General features: G+C 45.6%; 2 protein-coding genes across 4 annotated transcripts; both read left to right on the top strand.

Moving 5' to 3' along the window:
- The first annotated feature begins 580 nt into the window (after positions 1 to 580).
- pde8a (phosphodiesterase 8A) lies at positions 581 to 12,733 on the top strand. Its single transcript, XM_017441971.3, has 19 exons — positions 581 to 735; positions 821 to 875; positions 961 to 1,049; positions 1,857 to 1,935; positions 2,052 to 2,192; positions 2,902 to 2,990; positions 3,084 to 3,135; positions 3,220 to 3,262; positions 4,319 to 4,396; positions 4,484 to 4,554; positions 6,137 to 6,301; positions 7,350 to 7,398; positions 7,503 to 7,638; positions 7,710 to 7,908; positions 8,495 to 8,712; positions 9,475 to 9,607; positions 9,938 to 10,102; positions 10,616 to 10,745; positions 10,994 to 12,733. Exons 1-19 carry the CDS (start codon positions 656 to 658, stop codon positions 11,098 to 11,100), a joined length of 2,079 nt encoding a protein of 692 aa, XP_017297460.1. The 5' UTR covers positions 581 to 655; the 3' UTR covers positions 11,101 to 12,733.
- A 2,460-nt stretch (positions 12,734 to 15,193) lies between these two features.
- LOC108251618 (KH homology domain-containing protein 4) lies at positions 15,194 to 21,598 on the top strand. Of its 3 annotated transcripts, XM_025003080.2 has the most exons (16): positions 15,194 to 15,482; positions 16,321 to 16,591; positions 16,683 to 16,802; positions 16,893 to 16,969; positions 17,549 to 17,601; positions 17,689 to 17,894; positions 18,409 to 18,617; positions 18,745 to 18,805; positions 19,030 to 19,087; positions 19,420 to 19,649; positions 19,751 to 19,855; positions 19,973 to 20,055; positions 20,125 to 20,243; positions 20,660 to 20,770; positions 20,914 to 20,973; positions 21,107 to 21,598. In XM_025003080.2, the coding sequence occupies exons 1-16, from the start codon at positions 15,454 to 15,456 to the stop codon at positions 21,109 to 21,111; spliced, it is 1,797 nt and encodes a 598-aa protein (XP_024858848.1). In that variant the 5' UTR covers positions 15,194 to 15,453; the 3' UTR covers positions 21,112 to 21,598. The 3 variants fall into 3 exon arrangements, with proteins under 3 accessions (XP_024858848.1, XP_017297457.1, XP_017297458.1); XM_017441968.3 differs by having other exon boundaries at positions 15,195 to 15,482; positions 20,914 to 21,598; XM_017441969.3 differs by having other exon boundaries at positions 15,197 to 15,482; positions 20,660 to 21,598.

The raw sequence follows: 21,598 nt of genomic DNA on the forward strand, positions 1-21,598 counted from the left end.
CTCATTCCAGCCTTGTTCCGGGCCTGTTCCAGGCTCATTCCAGCCTTGTTCCGGGCCTGTTCCAGGCTCATTCCAGCCTTGTTCCGGGCCTGTTCTGGGCTCATTCCAGCCTTGTTCCGGCCTCGTTCTGGGCTCATTCCAGCCTTGTTCCGGCCTTGTTCCTGGCAGGTTCCGGCCTTGTTCCGGCCTCGTTCCGGCCTCATTCTGGGCTTGTTCCAGCCTCGTTCTGAGCTGGTTCCTGGCTGGTTCCGGCCTCATTCCGGGCTCATTCCCGCCTCGTTCCGGGCTTGTTCCGGGCTCCTCAGCTTTCATCTCGTTTCAAACTTTGTGGATTTCTGTCAGACGAGCGGAGCCTCCCCACGCCGCTCTCTATCTTTAGCTCCAACCAAAAACACATTTACAGACATCCATTTTCCCTGCCCGGCGTGGACGTAAACCCGACTCACTTTGGGCCGATCCATATGTTCAGTGTGCACACACGGCTCTGACGGGGGGGGACTGAAGGGTCTTTATGACCACGGGCTGGGGGGGAAACCACAGGCGGATGAGCGGCCCTGTACACTGCATTCTTTCAGAGGCCTCGGCTCGCTCGGAGCGCCACGGCTGCCGGCCTGGGAGAACCGGAGCGTGAAGCCCTGAGCTGCTCACTGACTAAATGCTGCCTCTGTTTCCGTTCAGGTCGATCAGAGCGCTCAGCTCCTCAGAAAACACTGTGATAGTCGCCGTCGTGAAAAGGTACGGCTCCACCTTCTGTCCGAGGTTTAATGCAGTGGTGATCTCTGAACATAAATTTATCTCAAGATGCTTTTTGTGTTTTCAGGCCGGACAGAGAGGAAGCCTCTGTGATGCCGCTGATCAATGCTGGCTTTAACAGGGTAAGCCTGAAGCAGACGGTAAAATATTTACATTATAAATAGATTTTACCTGCCTTCGTCTGATCTGTGTCCCTCTGACCCTCAGAGATATGTGGAAAATGCCAACATGATGGCGTGCTACAACGAGCTGCTGCAGCTGGAGCACGGAGAGGTTCGGGCTCAGTTCAAACTGAGGTGAGGCTGCCTCCGAGATCCGTCACCTGGTCAACAGGTCTGCAGTTCAGAGACGATTTTAGGCTGACAGGTTTGGAACACGATGGATGGATCTCAGAGGTTCAGAACCTGCTGAGGAACTGATCCTCAGAAGGTTCTGCTGCTCTGGAGCCACAGGTGAGTGTTAACACAACGCCAGGGTGGAAAGACATCAGCAATGACCTCAGAGAAGCAGCTGCTGCTGCCCATCAACCAGTCAGCAGGTTAAAGGTCAAAGGTCAAAGCCTCTTCTCTCTAAGAACAACATGGCAGCTCGACTCAGGTTCATCTGAAAGAACCAGAAGACTTCTGGAGCAGAACCAGAGGACAGATGTTTACCCAGAATGCACTGCAGCTGTCAGCACGGTGGTGGAGGGCTGATGGTTTGGGCTGATCCAGAGTCAGATGTGACAAACAGGACAATGATCCCAAACAGCAGAACGGTCCAGAACCAGAACCAGAACCTCAGAGAGCTGAAGCAACGCTGGAAAGAAGAGTGGGCCACAACTCCTCCACAACCAGGAACCCACTGAGAGTTCTGCTGCTGGAGGAGGTTCTGCTGGGTCAGGAACTGGACCCAGGTTCTGTTGGGTCAGGAACTGGACCCAGGTTCTGCTGGGTCAGGAACTGGACCCAGGTTCTGTTGGGTCAGGATCTGGAACCATTTATTGTTGAATAAATAATGACTGTTATCTGTTGAGTGTTTTTGTTCAGCTGAGGTTTAGAACCTGATACAGACCGGGCCCTGGGTTAACTGTGGTTCTGGTTCTGGTTCTGTCTCCTCTCCAGGGCTTGTAACGCCATTTTCACAGCTCTGGAGCAAAGCCAAGACGCCATAGAGATCACTTCTGAAAATCAAATTATTCAGGTGGGTTTTCAGAAACTTCTCTTCTCTTCTAACCGTTTTCAGATCTGACCTCCTGGTTTCTCCTCCGACAGACGGCATCAGTTCAGTTTGTCTCTTCTCTCTTCTCTTGTCTCCAGTATGTGAATCCTGCCTACGAGTCCATCATGGGCTACCAACAAGGCGAGCTAATCGGGAAGGAAATAATAGAAGTGCCTAAAAGTGAGAAGAATAAGCCTGATCTCCTTGAAACCATAAACTCCTGTATACTGAAAGGAAAGGTGAGGAGACGTGCACATCTTTAACACGAGCAGCTGTCAGGAAGATTCACCTAAAAAACCTTTTTAAGGAACAGACTAAAGCTGTGACCCATCTGGGTCCATGAACAGCAGATATCTGCTCCTGTTTTTCTGTTTTTCCGTGCACGAGCGTGCACGTGCACCGCTGTCTGGCTCCGTTTCATGTGCAGAAGAAGAGCAGCTGAAGGCTGTGCTGTAATCTCACTACACAAAGAGCAAAGGTCAGCTGCAAACAGCCGAACAGCAGGAGGCTCTTTTTAAGCTGTCGGCGGNGGGTGGGGTGGGGGGGGGGACATGAAACGAGCTGGACTCCAGGAGAGCGCCCCCTACCCTTCAAAGCAAGATGCCATTTCCTCAAATAAAGACGTCCGCCTCCCCAGCTGCTGCTCACACGTCTGCTGAAGGAGCTGGAGCTAAAAGCAGCTAAAGGCTGGCTAGAAGCTAAAAGTGGGAGATGAATGAGGAAGTATCAGAAGGTTAGGTCAAAGCTAAAAATAGCAGAGGAAGACGTGAACGGAGCAGATTTACAGAACAATGAATGAATTAAAGACGTCTTTAAATACTTTTAAAGTTATAAAAGTGAGAAGCAGCAGCCGAAGGTTTTGATGCAGGAAACGTTGGTGTGAAAAACGCTGACTCAGCGTTTTCTCGGTCAGTGATGCTTCATGCAGACGTGTTTGCTGTGTTGCAGGAGTGGCAGGGGATTTATTATGCCAAAAAGAAGAATGGAGACAACATTCAGCAGAATGTGAAAATCACACCTGTGATTGGACAGGGAGGGTGAGTTCAGCCCGGCTCCAACGCAGCCAGAACCAGAACCAGAACCATCTGACTCTTTCTGTCTTATCTGATGATCTCATGTGTCCTCCACAGAAAAATCAGACACTATGTGTCTATCAACAGGCCTTTAAATGATAATAATAAGGTGGGAGAGCGGTCGGGTTTGGCTGATTGTTTCTGAATGAATCGAACGTATTGGTTTCATCGTTTTTTTCTCCTGTTTGTTCAGAGCGATAAATCCAGCGAGCGCGTGCAAGCAGAGTCTCAGACAGGTGAGGTTTGTTTGTGATCCTGAAATCCTGACAGGTATGCTTATCGCCCGCCACCTCTGTGATCTGAGATCAGCTTTAGGATGAGAAACGACGGAGCTGAAGTCGTTTGGGTCGAACCTGAGGAACAACGTTACGCTCGAAATGCTCAGCTACTACCACGCCGAATTTTAGCAAATGAGGTCGAGCCGTTTCTGTGTTTAAGCTTAGTTGGCTGTGGCAGCCATCTTGTATCAGGTTGAGGTCCTGACTTTTAGTAAAATGTGATATTTTGCTAACACAGACAAACGCACGCAGCCTGAGGTATGAGGATGTCCTGCACCGTGTCAGCCCGTCTCTAAAGGGAAATACTTTACATAAAAACCAGTTTTTACATGAAAGGTTTTTTAAAAGTTTCGACTTCGTCTTGGAAAGGAGGAGAGACGCTCTGAGTGTCCCGTTCCTCCTTATCTAACAGAGATTTATCTGTTTTTTGTTGTTAGCCTTGAAAAGTCCTGTTGTTTAGTCTGAACGGCCTCTTGTTCCTCTCGAAGCAAAGCCGCAGCTGCAGATGATTTCCAAACGCAGCAGCTTGACTTCTGACACGTAAACAGATCTGCTCGAGTTCCCCGCTGGTTGAAACTTTACAGGATGTTCCAGCGGGGAACGTTTCACACAAACATCCACAGAACTCTGACTTCAGAGGCAGAGGAGAGGAAAAACTGTAAAATAAAGACTCAATCATCCTAAATAAATGCAGTTTTATTGTCCGTGTGCAGGTAGAACGTCTCTAAAAACAACAGGTTTGAATGTTTCTGTCATTTTGAGCCAAAGTCTGGTGTGGTAGTAGCTGAGAGTCATCCCCGACACAAACTCTGAGACATCTTATAAGATCCAACATGAGATCCAGAACGTCGTTTACAAGATTTTCAGATTTCAGAAGACCTGAGGTTAAAGGTGGCGGGCGACATGCATTCAAAGAATGCCAGGCCTTTAACCTGTGAGCGTTTATTTCCTGTTTTCTCTCTGAGAAGCTGCAGAAACCAAAGCTGGAGACGTGTTTCTGTGTTTCCCCCTCAGATATCCAGTCCAGTAAGCACAAGGACCGCAGGAAAGGCTCTCTGGACGTCAGGTCCACGACCTCTCGGGGCAGCGATGGTGAGGCTGACGGGACGGTCGATGTGTTGATCGGATACTCGCGTGCATTAATTAGCATGGCTTATGATCCGAGCTCTTTCCTGACAGGGAGCTCCCAGAGAAGACACTCCTCGATGGCCCGGATCCACTCCATGACGATAGAAGCTCCCATCACCAAGGTGGGTCATGTGATCGCCACTGACGTTTTCCGTCTCATGACCGAGCGCTCGAGTTAGAAAAGTACCGCAGCCGCCACGAGCAGAGGTCACACGCAGGAGATGGGCTGATAAGACGCGATTCTGCGTGCTGGAGCAGCTGTTTGTCTGAGTCCGGAGAGTCGGAAACAGTGAAAGTCCCTGAGGACGAGTCAGATGACGCGCCTCTGCTGGATCATTTGACTGCAGTCGGTCCCTGAAGGAGAATAAAGCTCTGATACAAGTGTGTGTGTGTGTGTGTCGCCATAGGAGCTCATTGTCGTCTCCATCTTTACAAATACATCCCAACTCTGAGAAAATATAAATAAAAATAAGCTGCAAATTTAGAAATAACAGATTTTATTTCTGAGAAAAACTGGAACAATTTCAGAATAAAAGCCTTTGGATCTCCCATCATCTCCAATTTATAACATCATCAACAGATTTGAAGAGTCTGTAGGACCCTCTGAGGTCGAAGGTCAAGGTTCCTGCAGGACCACAGGAAGTCTTTTGTTGTTTTATATTTCAGGTTTTTCTCGTGCTGCACATGAGCGTTGGTGTCAGTTTCAGTTTAACCTTCGTTGTTCAGAAACATCTTTATCACAGCTTGTAAAGGCTTTAAATATCCCGCCGTGACCTCAGAGGGAGGTTATTAATAGCACTCTGCTTCAGGAAGCTGTTGTTTTATAATCTTCAGCTTTTTGTTTCATTTTATGCCATTTGTTGAGACGTGGTTAGGGTTAAAGGTCAAGGTTAGGAGCTGCAGGATATTCTCAGCTCAGTTAATTATTTGTTGTCTGTAATTAAAAAAGACAAAGTGATGAGTTGACTCTTAAATGCTTTTAACTCAACAGATTTCTGGTTCCTGGACCACACCTGCCAGGACGTTTAACTCGGAGCACCTGGCTGTAGAAAATTAACTTTCAGCGACGCGGCTTTTAGAACCGGGTTCAACCTGGAAGTCTGATCCTGACTCTGATTGATGACTACAGTTAATAGAAAGGGTTAGTTTGTCTGATTTGAACCCAGACTGGTTTCTAGATTTCAGCAGAAATAAGTTTGTGTTTTTTGGAGGTTTTAGCTGCTCACGTTTTCTTGTTTTTACGGTCGTTTAAATCTCAGACTCTGGTCTAAATCTGGTCCCAGATCAGTCCGTTTATCTTCTGTGTCGCTGCTCTTTCAGTCTTTACGGTTGTTTCAGTTAAAGGCTGAGTTTTTTTGGCTGATTTTCTGAGATTTCTGGAGTTTTAGAGATGAGATCATTTAAAACAAAAGTCCTTCAGTAAACATGTGCAACAAAAACTGAAAATGTGAAATAAACGGTTTTACTACGCGTTTGCTGCAGGAGTTGTTTTTCTGTCCGCTTGAATAAAGATTATTTGGCTGTTTTTCCTCCGGGGAGCCGGGCTGTATCTGTGACCTTTGTGTTCCTGTTGGTGCCTGAAGCTGCAGGGCACCGGGGGTCTGTAGTCCGAGTCCAAAGGCCTTCAGTGACCCAGATAAGAACAGCTGGTTAAATGTGTGGATTAACTGCTGCAGGTCACAGCTTTCTTCTCTCACCCCTCAGGTAATAAACATCATCAACGCAGCGCAGGAGAGCAGCCCCATGCCCGTGGCGGAGGCCTTGGATCGGGTCCTGGAGATCCTGAGGACCACGGAGCTCTACTCCCCGCAGCTGGGCACCAAGGATGAGGATCCACACACCAACGACCTTGTGGGGGGGCTGATGACGGTGAGCAGGAAGGTTCTTCACCCAAACATCCTCACACCAAGTCCTGTCTGTGAACGGCAGGGATCCAGAGGAGGAGAAAGTGTCTGGATTCCTGGGTTTATTGTTCATGTCGGGGGGGAGACCCGACAGACCCGACAGACCCGACAGACCCGACAGACCTGACAGACCTGACAGTAAAGAACAGAAGGAGAAAGAGTGCCAAGTTGGCAGTCTTGGCAACAGACCCAGAGGAAGCGTTAGATTGTCCTTTGTGCTCCTGTAGGCTGTGGAGGAAAGCCCTCCCCCCCCCGTCCCTCCCCCCGTCTCACCCTGCAGGAACGTTTTCCTTACAGGCCTGGAAACATCCTGTCCTCCGGCTCAGAGGTGTCAGTCCTTCAGCAGAAAGATTAGTTCTGCATAAATAATAAAATCCCTAAAATCAGGAGCCGGTTTAATCAGAAAGGCCTAAAAGCTGCAGCACCACGAGACAATGCACGGGTCAGAGATGAGCCCGGCGACCCGAGCCCAGCCCGAGCCTGTTTCCATGTTAAAAACTGGAAATCAGGGCGTGAAGATGTGACGTCAGCTGAGTTTTTTAGGGAAATAAAAACAGAATCCAATGATTTGGAGAATTCAGAAACTCTTATTTTCTTCCCAGTGAACAAATAAACTAAGAAAGGGAATCATTATGTACGACGCTCCAAATATCTGCTGATTTCTACAGAATCTGTTGCATCTAATGAAATCCAGACTTGTGATTTTAAACCAAATTGACCCACTGATGTCAGAATCTGCAGCAGGTGTTTGTGTCCCGTGTCTCTGGTCCTGTCTGTCCTCATGGACAGGACGGGTTCTGGTTCGGGAACCTTTAGGCCATGACCTTCAGCGTGCACCGGGGCGGTCCGCAGTCAGGCTAAAGGAGCTGGTGTTGGTGTTATGTGCTGCTTATTTTAACACGACTAGTCAGAACCAGAACCAGAACCATGTCCCTGTACGGATCCTCTGTAGGATATTCCCAGCAGCGAGGTTTCCTCTCGTCTCCCTGAAACTTTGTGTCTCTTCTCCACAGGACGGTTTACGCAGACTGTCAGGAAACGAATACATCCTTTCCACAAAGCGTGAGTTCACACAACTTCTGCTCTAAAAATCTGAAATCATTCCTTTCCTGTGGTTCAGTCAGAGGTGGAGCAGCTTATAATTGAAAACCTTTTACCTTCTTCAGAGCCCCATCACCTCCCCAGCCACCTGACGACCCCCCTGTCGTTGAATGACATCCCCCCTCGAATCGCTCAGACCATGGAGACCGAGGACTCGTGGGACTTTGACATCTTTAACCTGGAGGCTGCAACCCTGAAACGGTGCGTGTCTGTGGAATGATGCTTGTATTGTTTCAGGAGTGAAGTTCTTGTTAACCTGGATCATCCTGCAGGCCTCTGACCTACCTGGGCCTGAAGATCTTCTCCCGCTTCGGGGTCTGTGAGTTCCTGAACTGCCCTGAAGCTACTCTGCGCTCCTGGCTGCAAGTGATCGAAGCCAACTACCACTCCAGCAACTCCTACCACAACTCAAGCCATGCAGCTGACGTCCTGCATGCAACCGCATACTTCCTGTGCAAGGAGCGGGTCAAGGTAGCACGGCAAAAATAACCTTTTCACAGAAAAGTCAGCAGGAGTGCAGCGTTAGAACAAGCAGCAAAACAGTAAATGAAGCAGGAAACTCGATAAAAGCTTGAAGACAGAAGTAGGCCCGTTTACTGAAGACTGTAAATAAAGTTAAATAATTCAAAAAGTGTGATATAAGAATGGTTAACAAAGCAGAAGTTTGATTTTCAGAAACATACAAACAGGAAAACAATCTGCTGACTCAGCGTTCACACATTAATTTCTTTTTAAAGAAGTTTTTAGTCCAAGTGTGTCGGTGGTTCATTAACCTGATGAGGACTAGTTAAGCTGATTACCAAAGCATCTGCTGTGAACCTGGAGGAGGGATCTTTTATTGGTTTAACCACTAAATTAAGTACATCACTTAGAGTTAAATCTCTGAAGCTACTAATATTTTAGTTTTGTAGCAAATGAGACGTTTTTAACTTTGATCAAATACTGGATGAAGTTCTGAGCTTCAGTCTTCAGTCGGAGCTGATCTGCAGCAAAACTAACCTTTCATTTAAAGACAGGAACTGAATTCAACTTTCCTGATGTTTTTTTCCCCAAACAGCAAAGTTTGGATCCGATCGATGAGGTGGCTGCCCTGATTGCTGCCACGGTGCACGACGTGGACCACCCGGGCCGCACCAACAGCTTCCTGTGCAACGCAGGAAGTGAGCTGGCCATCCTGTACAACGACACGGCCGTGCTGGAGAGCCACCACGCCGCGCTGGCCTTCCAGCTCACCACCAGGGACGATAAATGCAACATCTTCAAGAACATAGAGAGGTAGGAGGAAATGTTTCCGCAGCTTTTACAACAGTTTCAAAGCTTTCCTCATTTAGTACAGGAGGGAGCATCTTGTGTTTCTGAAGGATGGAGCTGGGATTGTTGCTGCTAAGAGTGTACACAACTTTAGATATTTACATCCAGAAACAAACTCTTTACATGTGCAGCATCAAATAAACAACAGGAAATGGTTCATCTTTCACTGAGGTCATGTCTCCATGTGAAGGACAGCTGCAGGTGATCGGCTCCGCTTCTGGCAGCACACAGAGACGGAAGTAACATCCGCTAGCCTTCAAAATAAAAGCCCAACAGAAGCTAGTTTTAAAATGAGGGAGGTGCAGAATGATTTATGTTTGATTTTTGATTTACCAGTGAACTCCCGTGGGCCGGATGGAGACGTAAGGTCCCCATGAGTTCAGTTTTTTAGTCTTTCTGACCACTCAAACTGCTTTCACACACACACACACACACACAAAGAAAGTGTAAGAAAACTCGTTTTCCTGTACATTAAACATGATTTTAAAACAGGTTTTAGGTGTTTAGTGTGTTTGTGTGTTAACAGCGACGGGACAAAATGTGATTCGAGTCCCGAAGCAGAAAAGCTCCCGTGTGCCGGTCCCCTCGGAGGGAGGGGGGGCGGCGGGAACAAAGCAGCCATTCATGGCCTCCGCCGCTGCCGTCAGAAGGAGAAAACTGTTTACACGGCTCTCCGTGTTATTTACCACCATGTCACTGTTGTCCTCCTCCTCCTCCTCGCTCCAGGAACGAATACCGAACGCTGCGGCAGGCCATCATAGACATGGTGCTCGCCACGGAGATGACCAAACACTTCGAACACGTCAACAAGTTCGTGAACAGCATCAACAAGCCGCTGGCTGCTCTGGAGGAGAACGGGGTGAGACAGGAGGAGGTCATAACTGTGAAACTCTTTAAATGGATTTGTTCTGTCTCACACTGAGGAAGGTTCGAAATGTAAGATAATAAAACAACTTTTACTTTGAAGGGGTGTAGTAACCAACCAGCAGAGAATTTTACGACTCGGTACCATCTTTCTCGTGTCTGTGTTGAATGCTCGAGTCGGACCTTTAAAGGTTTTCACGTCTCTTAAAGCAGAGACGGTGCTGATAAATGCTTTCATGAAGGTTTATTTAATTAAAGTGTCCTAAAACTGCTTAGTTTTCATTCTTCAGCAGTTTCCTGACTGTCGTTTGTTTGTTTGTTTCAGGGAAACAGTGATGAGGACTCTGTGAAGAGCGTCCTGACGTCTCCTGAGAACCGGATCCTCGTTAAGCGGATGCTGATTAAGTGTGCGGACATCTCGAACCCGTGCCGGCCTTTGGAGCTCTGCATAGAATGGGCCGGGCGCATCTCAGAGGAGTATTTTGCACAAGTAAAGAAAAAAAACTAATAATTAACTGAAAAAACAACATTTTCTGTAAAAACACTGAACCTGAGAACTATCAGAACAGCAGCTAAAAGCTAAAGTAGCTAAATGTTATTTATAAGCTGTAGGTAGCTAAAGGCTAGCTGAAACCTAAAAGGGAAAAGGAAAACTGCTAAAAGTAGCAAAACTGTCTGAAAGCTAAACGTATCTAAACAATAGCTAAAGTCTAAAAAGCTACGTGGAAGTTAAAAGTAGCCAAACACTGGCTAAAGTAGCAGAACAGCAGCTGAAAGCTAAAAGTAGCTTCAGAGGACAGAAACGGGCAGCAGCTGGAACAGATTTCAGAGAGAATGAAGAGCTCTTGAGAGGTTTTGATGAATAAACAGCTAAAATAAGACAAGTCTGCAGAAGGAGGTAGCTTGAACAGAAACAGAAAACTAAAACCAAGGACTCCGTATTAATGCTGACTCAGCTTTTGTCGTGTTTGTAATTTGGACCCTTGTGCTGTTTGTGGTGCAGACGGACGAGGAGAAGAGACAAGGTCTGCCGGTGGTCATGCCTGTGTTTGACAGGAACACGTGTAGCATCCCAAAGTCCCAGATTTCCTTCATAGACTACTTCATCACGGACATGTTCGATGCATGGGACGGTAAGGACGAGATGAGACAGATCTGCTTTGTTTTAACACAAAAAGCAAAGATGGTGTGTGTGGAGGTGGAGGTGGCTGCAGAGACCCTGATTGTTGCTCGTTAAGAGTCCATCTGACCGTCTGGATCTCTCAGCTGAGGTTAAACTCGCTGCTCTCACTTCTTTCTGAACTTCATTTGATTCCCGTAGATCTTCTAAGTAAATATTTCTGCTCAGAACCTCGTTTTTCTGTCTCCGTCCTCTCCTCAGCCTTTGCAGACCTCCCCAACCTGATGCAGCACTTGGACAACAACTTCAAGTACTGGAAAGGCCTGGACGAGCGGAAGCTGCACAGCCTGAGACCCCCTCCGGAGTAGTGGGGCCTCCTCGCCTTCACTGTCCTGCTTCTGTAGCACGCCGAGCGTCCTCACGTCCGTCCTCACCCGACCCGTCAGATGAGAACTGTGAGAAGAAGAAGACGACACGGCGTCTTGTGAACTTCTCGTGCCTCTCTGGCGTGTTTTTGCGGCGTAGCTGACTGAAGGAGGGCCCGAGCGGGGAGCAGAACAAACTGCTGGTTCCCAGGAGTGGCTGTGCTCGGCGTGTGAGGGCGTCCGGTCCACGTCAGGACACAGGGTCACCTTCGACCTCCGCTCCTGGGCTCCTGGAATCCTCCGGAGGCCACACCATGAAAGTACACTCCACCGCTTCTCTTCTGTTGTTGTTTGCTTTCAGGCAATATTTTCCCGTGTCCTTCAGAAACACTCAGATGATGTGAGATGGGGGGGTGCTTCCTTCATGGGCGGACCTTTATTCCGGGCCCCCGCTGAGAGACAAAACCTCAACATGTTGAACTTAAGGATCTAATTTCAGAATATTAGCTCATTTTTTCCTAACGGCTCCATATTTTCTATATTAAAATCCATAAATGAATTAGGATGAAATCAGTTTAAAAAGAAAAAGCCAAAGCTAATGAAGACAAGTACTACTATGACGCTCCAAACTTCACGATTATTAGTCACGTTATTAATCCTTTTTATTTTCATATCAAGAGGACAGTACCAGTTTGAATGAAGCCTTTTGTATTGCACTGTAAACAATATTAGAAATGTCCACGTCTCAGTGATTTGTCCAGGAACGGGATGTTGCATCGGAGAATAAGCTGTTATTGTTGATCATCAGGAGCGTGTGTGTGTGTGTTCATTGTTGGAACGATCCCTGACTCTTGGTTTATGCTGTAAGCCGCTTGACAATTGACAACAGCAGAGATATGTGAAAACACTTCGGACTTGAAAAGTTTTTCCTTTTCTTTTCTTTTTGTTTGTTTTTTTTTTTGTTTCCTCCCAGAAATGTTTTGTATCTGGTTTATCCTACTGAAAAGACTGCCTTATTTTGTACAATATTTATACAGCAACATCCCACTGTGCAACTGCAGCAGACATCTGGAGTTTTTATTACGACACAGCCAGAAGCTTACCTTCAAGTAAATCTCAATATTTTTATAGACGATGAATTTTACACTGGATTTGCAGCAGATGAGATCAACTATTGTCTGAATACCTGTGAATAAGAAAGCCACACAGCAAACAGAACGCTGACGCAGGATGAGTTGTCTATCACTGTCATTGAGCAGCCTCCCACAGGCCGGCTGGAATTGATTTAGATTTCTTTCTTTCTTTGTTTTTGGCCAACTGTCCAACATCCTTTCTGCACAGATTTGGGTAACATCTTTTTGTTTAAGGTTGCATTCAGATTAGGATACTAATATATGTTAAAGATTGTTGCTTCTTAGGAATATTTCCTCTTTAAACAGTATATAAATGCCATAACAGCTCAGCGAGGGGTGGTTATAAGATGCATTAACCGCGGTTAATTTTGTTTCTTTTACGGCAGAATTGTACACTCAATCAGGGGATTTGTTTGTTCCTTCTGATTCACGTTTTGGTCTGAAGGCACGGAAAAAAAACCATTAGAAATTATTCAATGAAAAATAAAATAATGTCAACCACATCTTTGCAGCTTATTTTCTGACCTCCTGACTGGATGTCTTCAGTTTTTATTAGACAAATAAAAGCTGCTTCCAAAAGAAAAAGTTGCTCCTAGTTTTAGTTTTAATATCAGAGCTGAAGTGAATTATGATAAATTATTAGAGCAGCTGTGTTCATCTAAGTTCTTATTCTGGTTATTAAACTTCAGTCCATCATGATCTTCTGTCTGTGGCTGCAGAGGAATCAGGACCTCCTCAGAGATCCTCTCCAGCTCCTCCTGGAGGATCCCAAGGAGTTCCCAGACCAGAGAGGATCTTTAATCCCTCCAGAGAGTTCTGGGTCTGTCCAGGAGGAGTCCTAACCTGAAGTCTGAACCACCTCAGCTGACTCCTTTCGTTGAGGAGAAGCAGCAGCTCTCCTCCGAGCTCCTCAAGCTGAGACCAGCAGCTCATTTCAGCAGTTTGGATCCAGGATCTGGTTCTTCTGGTCCTGATCCAAACCTCATGGCTACAGGTGAGGGATCAGTAAATCCAGAGGTTTGCCTTTCAGCTCGGCTCCTTCTTCACCCCGACAGACCAGAGCAACAACCTCATTACTGCAAGTGATGAGGTCGTTGAGTTCTCAGTCAGAGCCCACCAAGACCCCACCAGGGTCTAATCCTCCAGACAGCATACAGTAGCCCCCCAGGATCTCAGGGGTACTCAAACCCCTCCACCAAGTTTAGGTGCCGAGCGTGAAGCAGCTGGAGTGAGAATCAGCTCCAAGAAGTCTGAGGAAGTCTGAGGTCATGGTTCTCAGCTGGAGAAAGGGACGAGTTTCTGCCTCCTTCCTGAGTGATGGAAGGATGGAGCGGGGCCTCGGCCGGAGAAGGGGAACCGAGGAACCCTCCTGGAGCCGGTGAGCTCCTGGGGCTCCTGGGGGTCGGCCGGCCAAACCCAAAAAACGTCAGGAATCCCTCCACCTGTAGTCGAGGTCGAATGCGACTCAAACAGGCTGGAATATTCAAAGTTGTCTTTTGTAAAAACACAGCAAAGTACAAATGAACATCTGCTGCACCTCGTTAACAGATGTGTCATCTGTCATTACCTATAATTATAGTTAATTACTTTTTAATGCTCACATATGGGAAATAAAAGGTTCAAAAATCCTTCAAATGGACAAAAATCTTGTGAAATTTCTGCATATAAAAGCTGCTGAGATTCCTTTTAAAGATATCTAATAAATGTATTTTAAATTCATAAATTTGGAGACAAATTACAGGTTTAGAATACCAATTTACAGCTCTACATGAAGAAACTAAAGCAAGTAGTTTGTGACTCGGAGGAGAAAATTCATTTTATGGGAAGAAACTTTTTCAGAGAGAACAGCTGGGGGTGAGGGGACACGAAGAGACAAAAGACAGCGAGGGGCAGCAAAAACAAAGAAGGTCTATTTGTTATTAGTCAGGCATGAACGACAACATCGACTGTTGCTATAAGATGGAAAACAAAACTTCCTTCCCTGCTAGAAACCTTTCTGATCAAAACACTGCTCAGACGTTTTATTCCAGGTTTATCAGTAACGTCTTGGTCTGTAAGAGGAAACCCAGGTGAGCTCGGGGAGAACATGTAAACTCCACCCAGAGAGACATATATTCATACAGTGATGCTGAATTTTAAACCTGATTCATGTTGTCAAAAGTGAGACAGTTGTTTGTCCAGCTGTCCCAAAGTGTCATCTGTTGTTTTAAAATTAGTTTTTACTTGTTTTTATGAGACAATCAATCTAACTGTTCCAGCACCATGAAAGATTTACAGGTGAGCCCGGTTGAAACTGAACGGGCCTGAATTCAACAAACGTTAGAAAGCAGAAAAATATTAAATTGTCCCTGTTTACAGGAATATAGTTTGACAATTTTTACTATCAAACCAATCTGTAGAATTATGTAAACCAACTGTTTTCAAAATATAAATAAATCCTGTTGGGTCAACTGAAAGGGCTTCAGACGTAACCAAAATTGTGAGAAAATAAGCAAATTTTCACTTAGAATCACCCTGAATATCCAGCGGTGTAGAGCGTTAAAACAAAACTGGTACACAAATGAGAACTACTGATTGACAAATTTAGTTGTAAACAAAGGTGAGGAATATTTGCTATCTACTAACACACAGTTTACATTAACCCCTAGTCATTTAATGGTGCAGGAATTGTGTTATAAGCATAAAATCTTAAATAAAAACAATGAAAATTGCATATTTTGATAGTTAAAATGGCTTTAAGGTGACTAAATCAAACTTGAAGGCAGCCAATTATTGTTTAACTCTTCGAGTAAGATTATCTAACTGGTATGCCAGAAGCAGCAACTTTTTAATAGGTTATTTTTAATGAAAAAGATTCACAAACAGTAAAAAGATTATTATTTAAATGAGGCCGGGCTGAGGCCCCACCGGGCCACCGTAGCCACGCCCCTGCTCCATAAACTGTTGTTAAAAGTCCTTTAATAAGAGTGAAAATATGAACTCAACTTGAGCAAAGTTAATAAAAAACCCAAAGGTTTGCTGTTATTTGTAGCCCGTGAACCTGAGGAACATAAAGAGTGAACAGAAGTAGCAGACCCTTCCGGAGGAGTTCGTTACATAAAGCCGCTCAGCTTCCGCCTCAGCCGGGCGCAGCGACAGCCGTCACACGGAGCCGTCGGGGCCGATGGCTGCGGTCGATCTCCGACTCTGAAAATTATTTTTTTTTATTTGGTGGAGTAGTGCTATGTCTTCAGGAATGACGGGACAAACGCGGTGAGTTCTCATTAGGTTAGAAATATTTTTTTCCACCTCGAGCGACGTGCTAGCATGCTAAAAGCGGCTAAGCTAACGCGTTAGCTTAGCTGGAGAGCTAACAGCTATTAGCTCCTCAGCCTCCCTGCTTAAAAGTCATCATCTGGGATATTTCTGGGCCTAAACATCGATTCAACTTATTTGACGTGATTTGTTGTTTTAGCTCATTTACGAACAGCAATTAAAGCCGAAGTGGAAATACTGAAAATACTGAATAGTACTTTGAGACGTTAGTTAGCTTATGCTAAGCTAACTTGGGCTGTTTTTATGATAAAGGATCATTTTTCTATCCGCAAACAGCCCAAACACCCAGGATTCAGATCTTAAATCGACTTTAAATCTATTTGTAATTATTGAAGCTCTTGTAAAACTGTATTATTATCTATTCTGAAGTGCACACGTGTTGTTAAAGCAGTTTAAATAGTTTATAAATCTTGTTAATATAAACTCCGAAGTTCATGTTTGTTTTATGCTGTAAAGGAATCAGAGCTTATATTTTATTTTACCCCATTTTATGGCTAATGGTTTGATAGTTTTGACTCAGTATGGTGATTGATAAACCTTAAATTATAAAATCCCTTATTACAACGTTGTCATTCAGTTCTTTGTCACTTTTGCTGATATTTAATCATTTTAACACATGAGTGGTACTTTTATTTACTATAGGCTGTAAGAATCAGGAAATTCTGCTTTGACTTGAGATTTTGTGGTTTCACAACCATTTCTCATTACTGTAGAAACATGAATCAATATGTAAGTGTGTTAATCAGTTGTTGTGTTTGTGTGTCTTTCTTTCCAGCTGCCTAACGAGCCGTTGGGATAAGCCAGCCCAACCCAAAGACGGTGTAGACGTTCAGCAGCAGAACAGCGTTGGAAATGCCGCTCGCCCTGTTTCCTTACCGGGAGTTGTCGGCTCCTCCGGCTCAAACAGCACCGTCCCCCGGCCTCCGAAGACAGAAGAAAAGCCGACGCAGGGAGGGGTTGAGATGGCGGCGGCCATGGCTGCTAAAATAAACGCCATGTTAATGGCAAAAGGAAAGCTTCTGACTCCCCCACCGTTACCTGCAAAGGTGCGTGCCTTTAAAAAGTTACAAACAAGTGTCTGTTTTACTCAACACTAAGGAACTGACTGTTTTCTTTCTTGATTTTCTCCTCTCTTAGATGCCCACCAGCGTCCCCGTACCGGCCGCCACAGAGGAAGTGGTGGTGACAGAAGTGGACATCAATGATGTGCCGTTAAACAGCAGAGACCTTCTTACTAAAGGCAAAACGCAAGAGGAGGTAAACACAAAACAGGAAACTGTTGTGTTAGAAGCAATGATTTAGACCTGAAAAATCCATCAATAAAGTTTGTTTTTCTTTTTTTTTCAGATCAGACAGTTCAGTGGAGCTGTGGTCTCAACTAAAGGTCATTACATGACAGACGTTGAAAAGGGAAAAGTTGGAGGGTATGTCTGTAACTGATCTACTGTGATGGTTTTAAACAAAAAGAACAACAAATGTCTGTTTCTAACACAACGGGACAAACTTTAGGTCTTTTTCTTTAACTCGTATTGTTTAATAAACAGTGGAAGTCAATCTGCACCCAACAAACTAAAATATGAAAATATGTTTAAGACATAAGAACACAAAACTGACCAACTCCTGTGGTGTAAAAGTAAAAAATACTGCTCCTCTGAGTGGAATCTGGTGCCAGTTGTGTTATCAGGCAGTAAATTTAACACATTTGGACATTATGTTTAACTACAACCTAGTTTCTCAAGCTGCTTCTGAAGGTTGGAAGAAGGTAAGGTGTGTTCAGGACACCTTTGACGTGTCAACAACCACCCAGTACCAGATACACACCAGCTTTCTGTAATCACACCACTCACACTTCCATCTTTTGTCTTCAGTAAAAAGTAATGCTTAGAGTTTTGTGTAATAAGTTAGACTTTTAAAACGTGAAGATCTGCTCTGACTTCTCTGAGTTTACATCAACCCTGTAAAAATAAAAAAACGGGTCTGATGTTTCTGATGTCCTCCTTCAGGCAAAGACCTCTGTATCTGCACGTTCAGGGAAAGACTCAGGAGCAGGTCAACAGTGAGTAATGTTGTTTAAATAAGCCAAACCTGGTATGTGTTTTTAATTTAAAGTCATTCAGAAGTTTCTGTTTTTCTGCCACCTCAGAGGCCGTGTTGAGGATAAAGGAGATCATCTCTGAGGATGTGATGAGAGCCTCGGCAGCATCAGGAGGGCAGCAGGTTCCTGTCATTCCTCCTCTCACTCTTTACCCTCAGCCTCCTCGGCCGGCCGTTCCTCCTCCTGTTCCACGAATGCCCAGCACGAACTCGGTACCGGGTCCAGGACACCGGCCGGCAGCTCCTCACACGGGGGTACGAGATCACATGAGTGTTTGTCAGGCTCTCTGGAAGTTAAAGCCCAACCTTTAACGTTTAGAGTTCAGAAACACTCCTTTGAATCTGAAGTTTCTGCTGGAACCTCTCATCTGAACAGTAGAACAGATTTATTAAAGAAAATCTGAACCTCTGAGGAAAAACATGGACTTTTCATATTTATCATAATACACAACAACCTAAACTTGTAATCACTAATCAGTTGGATTTAAATATGTGCAGATGTTTTAACTGGTATTCAGTACTTGTGATTTATCGCGTTAAAGATGTGATTTTACAAACGGAGGTAAAGAAAGTGAGGCAGATGAAGATTTTGTTGCCTTCACTGATACCCACCTCCAAAATAAACCAGCAAAGAGAACATCTGGGGTCTGCAGTGACAAACCACAGATGACTGCATTTGCTAACATTCAAATCCAGCGAACTGTACTTTGTTACCTTTTTATACGAACGTGTTCGTAGAAAAACTAAATCTATTTCTGTTTCTATGAAGAGTTTTGTGCACACAAAGATCTTCGTGGGTTTGGACCAAGCGCCGCCTTCATTCAACGTGAAGGAAAAGGTTGAAGGTCCATCGGGGACGTACCTGACTCACATCCAGACTGAGACGGGGGCTCGAATCTTCCTCAGGGGGAAAGGATCTGGTTACATAGAGCAAGCGTCAAAACGCGAGTCCTTTGAGCCTCTTTACATCTACATCAGGTACGTCCAGCCGTGGTGGCGTCTAACCCTCAGAGCCCGGTTCTAAAACGTTCTTTGTGTTCTTTCTGTGAGTCACTTATTGAGTCTGCTTCATCTGATTACAACAGAGGTGCTTTGTGTGTTTCAGCCACCCCAACGCAGCTGGGCTGGAGTCGGCGAAGAAACTCACAGAGAGTCTGCTGGAAACTGTAAGTCTGGAGATGATCTGTTGGAGGTATAAGAAGGTGGAGCTGCTGAAGTGCGTAGTTCTCACTGATACCCGCCTCCTACATTGAATGTGGTAGCGTGAACCACCTGATCTAAAGCTGTAGATTCTGCGTGCTCTGCACCTACCCACAGTCCTGTCACTGAAAACCTTTCTGGATGCTGCTTCGCTCATGAATAAGTTTCTCTGTTTTCTCTCGTTCTCCAGGTGAGAGCTGAATACGCCCGGACGGTGTCCGTGTACACGGCCTCCGGTTCAACACAACGTGAGTAATGTGTCCCTCGCTGTGGGTCGGGGTGGGCGGGACCAACCGGACATTTATCAGAACGGTTCAGCTGCAGAGAACGGTCTGCCCCCGTAGATTTACATCCTTTCTCACAGGTTCATTAAAGTAATCCACTGCTTCCTGAGTTATTTTGCTAACAGACAGACAAATAAACACACTTAAGCACAATTAGAGACACATCATAAACTGATTGGAAGTAGATGGATTTATTCCAACAGGTATTCAGATATCTGGTCTAGATGTATAAATCCTTTCACGGTCTTTCAAGGCTCCCTCCATCACGCTCCTAACTCGGCCTCCTGTCATTCCAGCGTACTCGGCACACGGATACCCATCAAACAGCAGCTACTCCAGCCAGGCGTCCTGGTATAACTACCCGGCCAATGGCTACGCTGTCGGCTACGCTGCATATCCTGGAGCCGCTGCTTATTGGAGCAACGCTGAAGGTCCCCCGAGTACCGTAACGCCAAACCCTCCGTCTTCTCAGACCATGGTTCAGTATCCGGTGTGTCCGAGGAAACCACATCCGTACCTCGTCCAGGTATTCACCTGTTTTTCATCTGTTTGATCAGACAGAAAGATGTGATCATATTAAAATGCTTTATTGAGTCACTGAGTTTGTGTTTGTTGGTTTTATTTCAGGATCCAGGCAGCAGCGAGACGGTGGAGCCTGAAGGATGTTTGAACACCTCGCCTGACACAGGAAGTCCCAAACATGGTGTCCAGGAGGAGGCTGAGAATGAGCCGGTGAGGCTCACCTGCATGGCTTCAGAAAGTCGTTTCTGTCCGAGTTCATGTGGGAATGTTGGCATCAGATCTGCTCAGAGATGAACGTCTGATTGTAAAGTTTTCTCTTCCTTGTAGCTCGGCAGCTGCTCTCCTGAGGATCCTGCTCAGCTGGAGTCCAGCCTTCCTTCCTCCAGTGCCGGAGAGGAGAAAGTAGAAAGGTTCGTCGAGGCGTTGGATCTTTTTCTTTAATTTGATTCTGCAGGTATTAAAGTTTTTGTTTCTCTCAGAGTCCTGATGCCTCCACCTCCGCCTCCCTTTGTGGCTCCGGCTCCGGTGACCCGGAAGAGGCCGATGGACGCTGCGGCGGAGGACCCGGCCAGCCTGCGGAGCGCCGCAGCGTCATTGGGTATGCCGTCCTTCATTCGCAGACATTCTGAGAGCCCGAGTACTCGGACGCTTCTTCTGTGGCGCTGTCTAATGCATGAAGTAGCATCTCCTCCCACGGAGCGGCGGGGGAGGAGTGGAGGACCTGTATGAATCTCACCTCTGCTTGGACTTACTAACGCGCTCTTCTTGTATATGTTTTTTGTCTTTCCCCTGTTTTCTCTCTCAACATGTGTCCCCGGACGTTCCTGTAATGGATGTGTGCTCTGCTGCCGTTTCATTTGATCTCTTCCCTCCCTTCCCGGCTCGGGATCAACTGAAAAACCGCCGCTTATGTGGGGCTCCTCACTGGGTTTCTCTTTGACCTCCTTCCCTCATGTCTCCCACTCTCCTGTTTCTCTCTCTCTCTCTCTCTGTGTTTTTATTGCGCTCTTGCAGATGTCGAAGAAGACGTGTGCGTGAAGAAGATCAAGGTGAACCTGGACACTTCGGGGCTGGTGCCCTACGGAGGAGACTCCTCAGACGAAGAGGATGAGAGGACTCACAGCAGTAAGGCAGAAAACTCATAACCTCAGCCAGCCCCTCAGTCCCCCTCAGTCCGGCCTATCGGCTCGGCTCTCTGACGCTTCAGAAAAGGAAAAGTCTACCCTTACAACACAATGCGACGTGTTGCTTTGTTTTAATTTTCCCAGGCTTTAAAAGGAAACGGAGAGAATCTGAAGGCCGTGTCTCACTGCGCTGCAACTGTCGGGGTTCGTTGCTGAAATTATCAAACTTTCTGTTGCGGTCGACTTAATTCTGAATGTTGGCAGCGATAAAACTGAGAACCAACGCTTCGGGAATCTGTCCACCAAAACAAGGTTCTTTATTTCTTTTTTCTTTCAGTTTGAATTAGTCGGAACTGGAACTGGTGAAGCTGCTGGTTTAGTGGAAGGTGAGCACACCTGTTTAATGTAAATATAGAAATTTAACAACCAGCTTGTTCTTTCCTGTCATCAGATGCAGCCCGTCATTTAAAAACCTTCCAGGTGGGGATTTAAGAAGAAAACTCTTATTTCTAACTTTATTTTTCTTTGTTTGTGCTCGTTACTTTTTAATCCGACTCTAAATTACGTCCTTTAAAGTAATCAGAATAAAACAGCACAGGGTGGACTTTTCCCTTTTTTAAGACACAATGTAGAAAAAGAAACCTGTTTTTTTTTTTTTTTTTTTTTTCCTCCCAACTCATTTTTTGTTGATTAAAAATCTTTTTTCTGCTGGTTTTGCTGCAGCTACAGATGATTTAAAAACAGAAAATTCACTGAAACCTTTTCTTATCTTGGAAAATGGTGTATGCCTGTTCCCATGGAATACTGGAATAAAAACACTTCAAAACTG

This window comes from Kryptolebias marmoratus, linkage group LG15 (genome assembly GCF_001649575.2).
Source record: "Kryptolebias marmoratus isolate JLee-2015 linkage group LG15, ASM164957v2, whole genome shotgun sequence".
In the NCBI taxonomy this organism is placed as follows: domain Eukaryota; kingdom Metazoa; phylum Chordata; class Actinopteri; order Cyprinodontiformes; family Rivulidae; genus Kryptolebias; species Kryptolebias marmoratus.